The 13,731-nt window shown below is 38.4% G+C and overlaps 1 protein-coding gene across 11 annotated transcripts in view; it reads right to left on the reverse strand.

Moving 5' to 3' along the window:
- Window positions 1-13,731, reverse strand: part of TTLL5 (tubulin tyrosine ligase like 5) — a 301,096-nt gene that overhangs the window by 180,125 nt on the left and 107,240 nt on the right. For all 11 annotated transcript variants that reach the window (XM_023184491.2, XM_023184480.2, XM_023184475.2 and 8 more), the window contains 6 exons: window positions 13,503-13,623; window positions 9,829-9,975; window positions 8,622-8,722; window positions 5,763-5,890; window positions 2,899-2,985; window positions 1,900-2,295 (listed from right to left, as the gene is read on the reverse strand). In XM_023184491.2, coding sequence (XP_023040259.2) covers window positions 1,900-2,295; window positions 2,899-2,985; window positions 5,763-5,890; window positions 8,622-8,722; window positions 9,829-9,975; window positions 13,503-13,623 — 980 coding nt within the window. The remainder of the gene's footprint in view (window positions 1-1,899; window positions 2,296-2,898; window positions 2,986-5,762; window positions 5,891-8,621; window positions 8,723-9,828; window positions 9,976-13,502; window positions 13,624-13,731) is intronic.

A 13,731-nucleotide genomic window follows, 5' to 3' on the forward strand; every position in this document is an offset into this window, starting at 1 on the left:
GGGGAGGCCAAGGTGGGCGGATCACAAGGTCAAGAGATCCAGACCATCCTGGCCAACATGGTGAAACCCCGCCTCTACTAAAAACTACAAAAATTAACTGAGCCTGTAGTCCCAGCTACTCGGGAGGCTGAGGCAAGATAATTGCTTGAACCTGGAGGCGGAGGTTGTGGTGAGCCGAGATCACGCCACTGCACTCCAGCCTGGCGGCAGAGCAACAACCTGTCTCAAAAAAAAAAAAAAAAAAAAAAAAAAAAGGAGGAAATCTCTGTGACACTTGATTAGGCAATAGTATTCCAGATAAGATTTAAAAAATCACAAGTGACAATAGAAAAAAAACAGATAAATTGGACATTATTAAAATCTAAAATTCTTTGTGCTTCAAGAAAGTAAAAAGGTAACCATCAAGTAGGGAAAAAGTATTTCTAAATCCTATCTGACAAAGGGCTCTTATCCAGAGTATATAAAGAACACTTACATTCAACAATAAAAACAAAAACGTACCAATTTTTGAAAGGGCAAAGAATTTAAAAGACATTCCTCCAAAGAAGATATAAAAATACCCAATAAGCAAATGAAAAGATATTCAGCATCATTAGCCATTAGGTAAATGCAAATCATGACCACAAAAAAGAGATACTATTTCATACCCATTAGGATGTGAAAATCAAAAACAGAGACAACTCATAGTAATGGCAAGGACATGGAGAAACTGGAACCCTCAAACATTGCTGTTAGTAAAAGGGCAAAGTCACTTTGGAAAACAGTTTACAGGTTCCTCAAAAAGAGGAAATACAGCAAGTTATCATATGAACCAACAATTCCACTCTAGCTACACACTCAAGAGAAATAAAAACATATGTCCACACAAAAACTTACAAACAAATGTTCATAGCAGCATTATTCATAATGGCCAAAAGGTATAAACAAATCAAATGACTGTCAACTGACTAATGGCTAAACAAATTGTGGTATATCCATACAATGGAATATTATTCAGCCATAAAGGGAATGAAGTTCATGCTACAACGTGGATGAACCTGAAAAACATTATGCTAAGTGAAAGCAGCCATTCACAAAACACCACCTATTATGATTTTACTTATATAAAATGTCCAGAATAGAGAGCAGCCATTCACAAGAGACCACCTATTATATGATTTTACTTATATAAAAATGTCCAGAATAGACAAATCTGTAAAAACAGAGAAGTAGATCAGTGGTTTCCAGGGGCTAAGGGGAGGAAGAAACAGACAGTGGCTGCTAACAGGTAAGGAGTTTCTTTTGGAGATGATGAAAATGTTCTAAAATTAGATAGTGGTGTTGATTGAACAAGTCTGTGAATATATTAAAAAAAAACCCACTGAATTGTACACTTTAAAAGGGTGAATTTGATGGAATGTAAATTATATCTCAATAAAGCTATTATTAAAAAATGGAGGACCAATTTTACAATATAGGTCTATTTCAGTTAAAATGATATATCCTATTCTAAGAATTCTTTGGTTATTTATTCAAGTCATTCTTAAAAACTAACTTGTCTGATGTTGGGATATAACTATTTGAAGCACAGAGAATGCACACAGCACACTCATAGGTCTATGGTTAACTGTGACAGGAAATCTCTTGACTAGGCTGTAGGCTCCTAGTGAACAGAAGCCTTGTCAGATTCACCTCTTTATCTCCAGTACCTAAAAGAAGTCCTATTTCCTCTTGTGTCAATGAATGCATGCTACTGGATGCAATGCAAGCCTTCTTTAGTCACATCAGAACAATGCAGTGTGTGTCCCTTTCCATTTCAAAATTTAAAAAAAGGCAAAGGGAAGAGATGACATTCTTTCTTTATTGGGGCTGGGGAGGAGCTCACATTGTATGTGGACCGTCTTTCCTTCTCTCACTCACCTGCTTTTGCTGAAGAGGGACGAGACAGTTTCTGGCTATAGATTTGTGCAGCACTTTGGAAGGAAGAAAACGAGCCAATGGTGTGACTTCCTGATCGACAGCGAGGCAGGCCAGCAGGGCTTGGGATGTTCTGTGTCCCAGGATGTAGGGAGGGAGAAGCACTGGCAGAGACTGTGTTCAGCAAAATTGTTGGCTGGTGAGGCATGCTGGGGATAGCTGAAGGAATTTGAGATAAAGAAGAATGGTGGCCAGGCCCTGGAGAGAGGTCAGAGGTTGTAACAGATGACAAATGGGTGTTGGGAATTTTCTGCAGAGTAGCAGTAGGACCAGAGAAAGGAGCAGAGGAAGAATTGGTATAAACTAATTTTGCCTCTTTTTCTGCTGAAGTGGTAAATCCTATTAAAAACAAAACAAGACATCATTTTAGAAAAAACAAACATACAATCTCTATAAAACAAATATTTTTAAAACATAAACATCACAATAATCTTGGCATGAAACAGAAATCATGAAAAATACAGACTTTAATGAGTATTCATCATAAACTTAATGATTTTTGCCTACCAGAAACAACCTGGCAACAGAAATAGGAATTTACTTTTACTCCTTTCTAAAAGCTGGAGTTGGGACTACCACTATGAAACAGAGCGGGCATGTTTTACACGTTAGGACATCAAGATGAAGTCTCCACTAGTAACAGCTAATTCCTCTCCCCCTTCTCTTCACGCTTCTAGGAAAAAAGAATTTTTTCTAATTTCTCACTCAGAAATTAGAATTTCTAAACTCAGAATTTCTAAACTTAAGAAAATGAAAAAGTCTTTGGAAGGAAAACAGCTTATCAATAGATAAGAGAAAATTCTAAGGGAAAAGGAAAAACAAAGAAAAATATTTATTTGAGGTAATGTTCCATGCTTTAGAAATATTTAATATCTGATGACTATTTTCTTCTTTTAGGGAATTATCAGAGCAGCAAATCTAGGTAGGTTTGAAATCACTCACGAGATAATTTATCAGAATGAATTTCTGTTGTCTGTTGCTGTTTAGGCGGCTTTATTTTCGCTTCTTCCATTATAGTCTCAGGGTGATCTGAAATAAGAAATACTGAGCTTGGACTCTCTTAAAATCAATTGCAAGTCCGTTGTTCTATACATAATTTTATTTCCAAAAATATAACACAACTGCTAATCAATGCTGGGAAACATAGCACATCTCATCACATTTTTCCAAAGATCGAAACACCCACAGCCCTATGGAGTGGGCAACCAATTAAATGATTCCCAGCTATTCCCAATCCCAGCTACAGTTAACGGAACCAAGGAAAGGTACCTAAACCCAGGGCAGCCATCCACAGACAGCCAGCAAGCTAGGGCTTATCTGGAAAAATAATAATAATAAGGGTGGTCAGATGCTTCTGCCAGGAATTCAGACAGAGGGTTCTAAGAGATCACGTTGGTTGGTGGTAGCCCCTGGAGCCAAGAAGTTATAATATGTATGGAGCAGCGAAGCTACCCCGAGACAGCAAGAGTGGTCCCACTATTTCTTGGAGTAATACCTGGATACTACGATGGCTCTGTCTCTTAAACTCTTCAGTTTTCCTGGAGATAGGCTGATCAGTATATTCAATAATAGCATCACTCTAATCAATTTTGACATTAATAACTAATTTTTTCTCCACTACAGAATTTTGAAACAGAATAGCCAGAGCTAATTATATATAAAAATACTCCAAAATCTTTGTCAAGGGCTAGAATCATACAAAAACTTAAGAAAGGCCATTTTATACATCATCTTTCAGAGTGAAAGAATAAAGACAGGCCGGGCGCGGTGGCTCAAGCCTGTAATCTCAGCACTTTGGGAGGCCGAGATGGGTGGATCACAAGGTCAGGAGATCGAGACCATCCTGGCTAACCTGGTGAAACCCTGTCTCTACTAAAAAATACAAAAAACTAGCCGGGCGAGGTGGCGGGCGCCTGTAGTCCCAGCTACTCGGGAAGCTGAGGCAGGAGAATGGCGAGAACCCGAAAGGCGGAGCTTGCAGTGAGCTGAGATCAGGCCACTGCACTCCAGCCTGGGCGACAGAGCGAGACTCCATCTCAAGAAAAAAAAAAAAGAATAAAGACATATGAATTTTCTCCCCTCCATCGCCAATAGCAGTGGTAACACTGTCACACACTCGTTTGTTCATGTTTGAAATGAGTCCAGATACTATACTATCAAATGTCATAATGTTGTTTCCTTGACTGAAGCCTTCCTACTACCCCCTAGTTATCCTTAATAGGTTTACACAGGTATGGATCTTATGTAAAGGTAGTCCTTAAAACACAAACCCTAGAAATTTGAATGACCTATCAGTACAAAAGATGTTGCCACTACATGCTATTAGGGCTTCCATGTTACTGCCAGGGGAGAAGTTACTAGATGAATGTCCATCTAGGCCCCTACCTCCCCAAATTAGCACACTTTTCTCTATTCCAACCTTATTACAAGAATTCCTTTGTCTCCCTTAGCCAAAACTCTTATAGGAGCTTTTCAGAGCTTCTGCCAGCTTTCTTCTTCTATTCACTCACCCAACTTTATCTACCAGACAATAAACTTTATAAAGTTAAAGACTGTAACAGTCCTGGTCATTGTATCCCTAGCAACCATGAAAGTGCCTAACACATAATAGGTGCTAAGTAAAAAAAAGAAGTATAGAAGGAATGAATGAACAGGTGAATGAAGTTAGAAAAACTCAAAGAAAAGGGCTGGATTCAGGACTTCCAGTAATACAATAATTCAATTATACAGTCAGTTAAACAAGCTCATGTGGATTGGCCTAGGAACCAAACCAGTTTTTAAAACATCAACACTGCTTCTTTAGGAAAATTCAGTCCACATTTTAAATGACCAATCTTCCTGGCTACTTCCACATTAGGTTATCATAACCTTAAGAGCAGGGAAGAAGTCTCCATCTTGGAATCTAGTACTTAGCACACTAACAAAACCAGTAGGTTGATTACCTAAGCCTTAGGCTTCCATCTAGGTTTTAAGTTAATTTTACATTTAAAGCAGAGCTTTGTTTATAACAGAATGTCACTGCTATTTTTTTTTTTTTTTTTTATCATGGTGACGTGAGCTAGACAGCCACGTCCATACTCAATTCCAAAATCCCCAACCATGGAATTCCCCAGCAGTAAGAAGTTTTAGAAACATGTAGGGGCATTCTGGATTATAACAATAGCTGAGGAAAGCTAATGGCATGTCAGGCTTGGAACCAAGTATAATAGACATCCCACCAGGTATGGAACAGCCCGACACAACAAAGAATTCTCCTGTCCAAAATGCCAATGATGTTAAGTTAGAGAAAGTAACAAACTTGTCAAGAGTCAGAAATAATCATTAAGAGAGATAGAAGAGTATATTAAGAGCACAAACTTTGAGTCAGGCAGACTATGGATCAAATTCCTTGTCCCTGCATGAAAAAGAATAGCCTTGGGCAAGTTACTGAGTCTCTTTTAGCTTATTTTCTCATCTGTAAAGAGGTTTTGTAGTAGTGCCCACTCTACGTGGTTTTGGGAAGTAAAAAATAAGACCATGTCCAGCAGATAGAAAGATAAGTGCTCACTAAATATCAGCTATTATTAGCTTTTCTTGAAAAGCTCTCTGTTGTTAATTGCCATGAAAAAAAAATCAGACCATGCCCCTCTTCTGTTTTTAGGACAAAAAGTACTGTCCCCCATTCTCCACCCCCTCCCCACGCTGCAAAGTCTCATTACCTTGGAGACTATTAGTGCTTAGCCAACACATTATTCCTCATTCTCCTTTGCATTTCTCATTTCCTCACTTGATCTTCTTATTTTTCATTAATTAACCAGCATACTTACCACCTTTTGCCCCACTATCAGAATAACTGTTGTTGTTCTTAGAACTTTTAGAGTGAGTCCCCAGGAAGACACTAGCAGACTTGTTCTTTTGGGTATAAAAAGTCAACACCTCCTCCAGTTCAGCCTCACTGAAATGAGGAGAAAAAGTATGGTCAGACAGGAAGCTATTCTGGAAAATCTTTCCACCAGATTTTACTATGAAAACAGAGCAAGCTGGAAAAGGGAAAAATGAAAAGCACAAGCTGAAAATTCCCTATTAATAGGTGGTTAAAATAAAATATAAATGAAAGCAATCTACAAAATTTAAAGCATAGGTTTTATTCACCCCACAGTGAATTTTCTAGATCTACACTGTCTAATATGGTAGCCACCAGTCAGTCATATGTGACTACTTAAATTCATATTAAATTAAATTAAAGATCCTTTTCCGTAAACTAGCCACACTTCAAGTGTTCAGTAGTCACCCACAAAAAGTTCTATTGGACAGCCACGTTTGAGAACAGGCGGCAACCAACTACACACTGTAGGCTAAACCTGCCCAGCGACTTGTTTTTATGGTCCCCAGCCAAAAATTTTAAAAAATATGTTTAAAGAATATGCAAAACAACAACTACAACAAGAACCACCACCACCACCACCACCACCGCCACCACCACCACTGCCACCCATATGTAGCCCACGGAGTCTGAAATGTTTATTTTCTGGCCCTTTACAGTTTGTTCAGCTCACTTCTAGATAACTGAAGTACCTTCACTTAAAGAGCCACTTGTCATTTTCATTGCCTATGTCAGAAATAAGGAAATCCACCAATAACCATAGAATTCCCTAACCATCTATATAATGCACGAGGCTAAGGTAAATCATCTCTAAATCACTTCAAATTACTGAAATTATATGTTCTTTATGAATAGCCACAAAATAGAAAGTATAAGAAAACAGATGAGGGGCCAGTGGATTCTTCTAGTGAACATATCACACACATGGACTTTAACATCTGTAGCAGCTTCTCAATGGCCTTTTTCTTTTCTTTTTCTTGAAGCTTGGCTATGTTCTAGAAAAGCGGCTATTAAGTGAAGTATGCCTGCATTATCACAGAGAACCTACATCCCATCTTCAGAAAACACTCTAACCAGAACCTAGAAACCACCTTTATGAATCTCAGCGTAAACCCCAAAGTCTCCAAAGTAGCCAAATGCCACAAGATAAGTTTCTCAAGTAACTATCAAAGATCTACAGCTGAGGTTACAAACCTCTGCCTGTCAGTGTGTTTTATTTGGCCCTTCACAGAATACTGAAAGGCAAAGGTTATGGCTGGTCAAAATACAAGCTGCTTTATATCTGTCTCATCCTTTGCCCACTTCATAATTTATGTTTTCCTGTCTGACTCTGGCAGGTATTTGAATTTACCAGCCCTAAAAAGCATCCATGTACTCAAACCAAACTTAATATAAGAAGAACTTTACCACATTATTTCCCAAAAGTCAACACCTAATCCACAATCAGAAGTAATTATGTACCAATGCATTTTATCTCCAAATCTATAGAATTAGTTAATAGTATGTATAATTCATTTTTAGTATCCAATTAGACTTGCTTGGGAAATAGTGTTCTTTTAAAGTCTGGGTTTTTAAATATATATATTTTAGAGATTTTGAAGATCCTTAGGATAAACCTGAAAATTATCTTTTAGCTTTAAAAAGTAGAGCTATTTTCTAGACACAATCTTTTTTTTTTTAATCCTTTTCTGTTTTCATAATGTTGATGAGAGAAACTGTTTCTATACCTGTTTTATCAATCATATTACTTAAGACTCAAAAATGTCAACAAGTAACATCATACAATTATGGACTCCTACAAAATGATATATTTGTTTGCTATAAAGCGTACGATAGTGAGGTCTGAAATAGGTATTAAACAAAGATCATATTATGCTGGTGATTGATAAGCCCCTACCCGTACCTCATTTAACTTCACAAATCAACATAGGGTAGATTTTCTACTGATTTTCTCCCTATTTGTGACTTTGACAGTTGAAGCCTAAGTAATGGGGTTTATGGTTTTTTCATCCTATTTTATTTTAATGGTTTTGTACATCTCTCTATTTAGAAAAAAATCTTCCAGTGTAAGTTTTACAAGATGTAAAATTAAGTGCCTTTGTTATCTCTTCCTTTGTAAGCCAACATAAATGGACAAAATGGCCTGGCTGACTTTTATCAAGATAGAGAGATGAACATCGAGATTTTCCATTTCTAAAGGCTAACCCTAAGCATGAAGAACTTGTTCTATTTTATATAAATTAGGTGCAACCCTTACAGAGTGGAGAAATTGCAAATTCCTCAACCTATTCAATGTAGGCAAAATTTGGTCATTTCCACTCCATGAGTAGGTCAGGGATAAATTCAGACCCAGTAAATATGAGATGCCTCTAACTTCAACTTTCCAAAGAGCTCTCTTGTGACTTCAAGAGATGTGTACAGTGAAGCCTGTCTAGAACTACAGCCCTGCTACCCAGCAGTAATGTTTTGATAACTGAAGCCATGAAAACAGCAACATAATTGGCTAAGATATGGAGAGGCCAAGTCTATAAAATTTTTTTTCCTTCTGAGAATGATTTCTTTTTTCTTCATTTAGAGACAGGGTCTTACTATGTTGCCCAAGCTGGCCTTGAATTCCTGGGCTCAAGCAATCCTCCTGCCTCAGGCTCCCAAGTAACTAGGACTAAAGCGGTGTGCCATTGTGCCCGGCTTTAAGAGTGATTTCATTCACATCCATGTGTCAGAATCAAAGGAATGCTGGTATTCAATAAGCAATATGGAAGATGGAATAAGACAGCTTTTATTAATCAAGAATGTCTTCTACCTTGCTTGTCTGATGAACTCTTGAAAGTTTTCCATATTCACCCCATCCTCCTCTTCTTCAACTTTCTTCTTTGATTTCTTTTCAGCCATTTGTTCTGTTTCCTACCCAGTGCCCAAACCCCACAGAAAAAACAAGATAAAACTGACTCCTAATAAATATGCACTTCATCATGTACTTTCAATAGCCTTGAGTTAATCTGTCCTTATAATAAAGACAGTTAATTCTTGTATGTACTTTTGCGACCTATAAATTTGATATATTACTTTTGGCCATGATTTTGTAAAACACTGTGAAATTCCCAAGTAAAAGTTGCAGAATGAATGTAAATTTTAATCATGTTTTTACTTTCTACTTACACAGCACATTGATTAAAGAGCTTTTTATAGTAGCTTAGTAATATCTACGATCACCCTTGTAGCTTTAACAATATGACAACAGACACAGCATTTTGTTCCAATTAGGAAAGACAGATCTTGGAAGGTACTCTTATACCAGCTTCCATATGAATAAATTCTTCACTTATATAAGACATAACAAAATTCTCAACAGATCTGGAGTAAATTGTGGCTATGAGTTTGGTGCACTGATATTCCACTAACAATTCCATGCAACTTTAGAAAAGCCATTTAAATTTGTCAGCTTTTCCTTCTGCAAACTGACCAACCTCCCAAACACAAACACCCAAAATGATATTTTTAATGCATTCTGAGATCCCGGGATATAGAATGCTTTGTAAAATATTCTAACTAAATAGTGTATTTCTTGGGCTTTACTGTAAAATTCTGTTACTGTATAAAATGTTTTAAAGATGAAAGTATAACTTGCTCAAGAAAGAATATGTCATCGTATTCAATCCACAGCTCAAATTTGTTCTCAAATGGTCAATTTGCCACTTTCTATAGGAACTAACAACCGTGCAGACTCACACAGCCTAGGATTCATCTCCCTGCTCAAATGGAATATGCCTTTTGATAAGAATTAAGAATTATCTATGGCCACTGGGCCTTCAGAAGTAATTAATACACAGTTTTTCAGACCAGCTGGGTTAAGGTGTGGGGTCCTGCTTCCCCTAACAGTAATACACAAGGGATGGTGATGACAGAGAACAGAAGAAGGTCTCCATCCAGCTGGACAGAGGCTTCTATCCAGTCTGTTTCTGACTGTGTATGGCAATCCAAAGCACAAGACTAACAGATAAAAGACTTACCTTGTTGTATACAATGATAAAGTCACCCAGCTGGTGGGCCAGGATTCTTCTGCGTTCCAGAAGTGTCAATCGTCGGCTGGGTAATACCATCCTCAGTGAATGCTGGAGGTTATTTGATGCTCGCTTGAGGAAACGAACAACCAGCTCCTATAAGTTAAAAAGTCATGGGCGAAAAAAAAAGGAGGGATGGTGCTAAGCAACAGAAGACAAGCTACAAGGGGATTATATAACAGAGATGTAATAAGACGTATATTACACATTTCAACAAACAAGACCCAGAGCAAATAGGTTAGATATAAAAAGGATACAGAAAGACAAAACAAAAATGAAAGAAACTTATTCCCTTCCCTCAATAAGCTGGCAATCAGAAAATTTAAATCAGGTATGTATGTAAATAACTATGTAATACAGTAGTAGTTGTAAAAGCACCATAGTACATACACAAACAGTACTATTTAGGGAAAGGTAACATTCAAAGACAGGTAGTAGAAACCAAAACTGTGGAAGTAGATGAAAGTATCAAAGGTGAGAAGACAGAGAATACAGAAATATTCATATTTAGAGATAGAAAAGATGAGGAAGAATCAGGAAAAAAAAAAAACAGGTAAGAAACATCAGAAACATAGAAAACCAGGAAAAAATAGGCTGGGCATGGTGGCTCACACCTGTAATTCTAGCACTTTGGGAAGCTGAGGTGGGCAGATCACTTGAGGTCAGGAGTTCGAGATCAGCCTGGCCAACATGGCACAATCCCATTTCTACAAAAAATACAAAAATTAGCCAGAGGTGGTGGCACACACCTGTAATCTCCGCTACTCGGGAGGCTGAGGTATGAGAATCAATTGAACCCAGGAGGCGGAGGTTGCACTGAGCCAAGATCACGCCACTGCACTCCAGCCTGGGCAACAAAGCAGGATTCCATTTCAAAAAAGAAGAAAATTAAGAGAAAATAGTGTCATGGAGGCCAACTGAAGAAAGGGTTCCATGTCAAATGCTTCCAAGAGGCTGGATCTGGAAAGGCTCACTACAAAGACAAGGCCTTGGATCTGACCACTGAGGGATAATTTCAAGAAAACAGTTTTAATAAAGAGAGTACAAGAAGACATTAAGAAAATGCATGGGTAATGAAAAATATACGTGAAGAGTAGAAACTAATGACTTTAAAAGTGTCATGATTAAGGCAAAGAAAGAACTATCACAGTAGTTTGAAAGGTAATAGCTTTTTTTCTTCCTGAAGGATAAGGGAGCTTTTAGAGTTGGGGGTTGTCAAGGAGGGCACAATGGAAAATTACTAAGGGAAAGAAAGAATACATCTCACTGAAGATGGAGGCAAAGGATTTTGAAATCTGAACAGATACCAATCAGATTACTGATAAAATCATAAATGTTTCAAAGAGAGATTTTATAAGGCCAAGAGCCTTAAAGATGTTGTTGTCCAAAAACCACAATAAAACTGCCTTCAGATGATAGATCTGGGGACGTTCTGTTGAGGTGCCTTCTGTGAGTTATGAGATAAGGAATCTCTAACCTAAGCTGGAGCAGAGAGGCCAGCTCTACATCTACCTTCCTCAAAAGCAAGACTAGGGCTTGCACGCGCACTCTCTCTCTCTCTGTCTCTCTCCTCTCTCTCTCTCTATACATACACACACACACACACACATCTTTTTTTTTTTTTTGAGACGGAATCTTGCTCTGTCACCCAGGCTGAAGTGCAGTAGTGTGATCTCGGCTCACTGCAACCTCCGCCTCCCAGGTTCAAGTGATTCCCCTGCCTCAGCCTCCCAAGTAGCTGGGACTACAGGTGCGCACTACCACACCCAGCTAACTTTTTTGTGTTTTAGTAGAGACGGAGTTTCACCATGTTGGCCAGGCTGGTTTCGAACTCCTGACCTCAACTGATCCACCTGCCTCAACCTCCCAAAGTGCTGGGATTACAGGCATGAGCCACCGCACCCAGACTAGATATATTTTCAAGGAAGAATTCACAGAACTGGTATTAAGTTTTGCAGTGATATCTCCAATATTCTTGTAGAAAGCCCCAAAGAAATACTGTGTGAATTCCAAGCCAGCATCTGCAGTGGTTATTCTTTTTTAAACTATATTTTTTCTTCTTGAATTTGATTCTGGTTCATTGTCCTTTGGTGCCAATGCACTCCAGCGTAAATGAAACAGCCTCATAACCAGAGGGTTGAATTTCATAGTTCTACTCTGCTGTCTTTACTATAGGGTGGTTTAAGCTGTTACATTAAAACATTATTTTTTTCACAGTGGAGCAGACGAACTGACTCTCAAAAAGACACTTTCAATTTTCCACTTGGAAAGAGCAGAGCTAACATTTTCCACTGATGGCTGAAGGATTATTCACAACACACAAGGTTTTATCTCTGGGTTCCATTGGCTACTTTAAATTCATAAGTTGTTTTCTGGGATAACCAACATGTTTTTACAATAAGCCTGGCATAAAGACTTGCCTTTTGTATGTGGAGGACTAAAAATTACAGTAAGGTCCCCACTGAGCGGAACAAAGAATGCAGCTGTCTCAGACTCAAAGGCCCCTCTCCTTTTGGTGACAAATCCCTGTTATTAAAAAGAATATGGGGCTGGGTACAGTGGCTCATGCCTGTAATCCCAGCACTTTGGGAGGCCAAGGTGGGTGGATCACCTAAGGTCAGGAGTTCGAGACCAGCCTGACCAACATGGAGAAACTCCATCACTACTAAAAATACAAAATTAGCCAGGCTTGGTGGTGCATGCTTGTAATCCCAGCTACTCGGGAGGCTGAGGCAGGAGAATAGCTTGAACCCAGGAGGCGGAGGTTGCAGTGAGCTGCGATCGTGCCACTGCACTCCAGCCTGGGCGACAGAGCAAGACTCCATCTGAAAAAAAAAAAAAAACTGAAGGGCTGTGGCTTCTTCTATAAGCTCTGACCTTACCAAACAACTTAAAGCTCCCCATCATACTGATTCACACACACAAAACTATCCTAGAATACTGAATCCCAGGAATGCTCAAATGACTGATATACAGTAAAAATGATTATGCAAGTTTGATTCTAGCAATCTAAGAATCTTACAAGGTTACAACTAGTAAAGTAAAAAATACCAACTTGGAGGATGGTGCATTCTGACAGGGCCTATGATAAGGTGATGACTTTCAAAGAGCTAATTTGACTCCTCAGGACTGAAAATAAATGCTTTACGATGCATGAAACCAATGGAGGAGCAAGTAATGTACATCTGTGTTTAAGTTCCAGTTTCATCACGTACAACCTGTGGAACTTTGGCTTCTCGAGGTCTTTGTTTGCTCTTCTGTGAAATAGGGATAATAATGCCTACCTAGAGTTAATAATATGTGAGGTTGCTTGAGAAAAGACTGTAAATTGTTATTCTTTTAAAGGGCTTTGCACAAGGCTTCACATCCAACGAGAAATCAATTTCCATTTCAAAGTGAAATACATTGATGCCTTCACTACGTGGTGTAATGAACAGAGCTCCAGGTCAAAGATTTGCTTCATGTTGAAGTATTAAGAAATCTAAAAACTTTCTTATGTAATAATTCTTTCACCAGAAAAATACATTGCATTTTACCTTAACAGAAAAAAAAAAAAAAAAAAAAAAAGCAGAAAGAAGAAAGAAAAAGGGAAAGTAAAAAAGTTCCAATAAGAAGAGCCTCACCATCTGTTCATCCTCTTTGGCAGCCCAACTGGCACTGAACGTCTGACCTCCACTGTCTTTCATCAGGCGAATTTGAACATGCTGGAGATAGGCAGAGAATGCTATTCGGGCCTGCACTTTGCTATAGAAATCCAAAACAACATACTGTTATGCAACGGAAGTGTAAACCTACAAAATGTGTACTTGCTTCCCTCAAAGTGACCTTTGAGGATCCTTCTATTATGATGGC

The sequence above is a fragment of the Piliocolobus tephrosceles genome, chromosome 6 (genome assembly GCF_002776525.5).
Source record: "Piliocolobus tephrosceles isolate RC106 chromosome 6, ASM277652v3, whole genome shotgun sequence".
In the NCBI taxonomy this organism is placed as follows: domain Eukaryota; kingdom Metazoa; phylum Chordata; class Mammalia; order Primates; family Cercopithecidae; genus Piliocolobus; species Piliocolobus tephrosceles.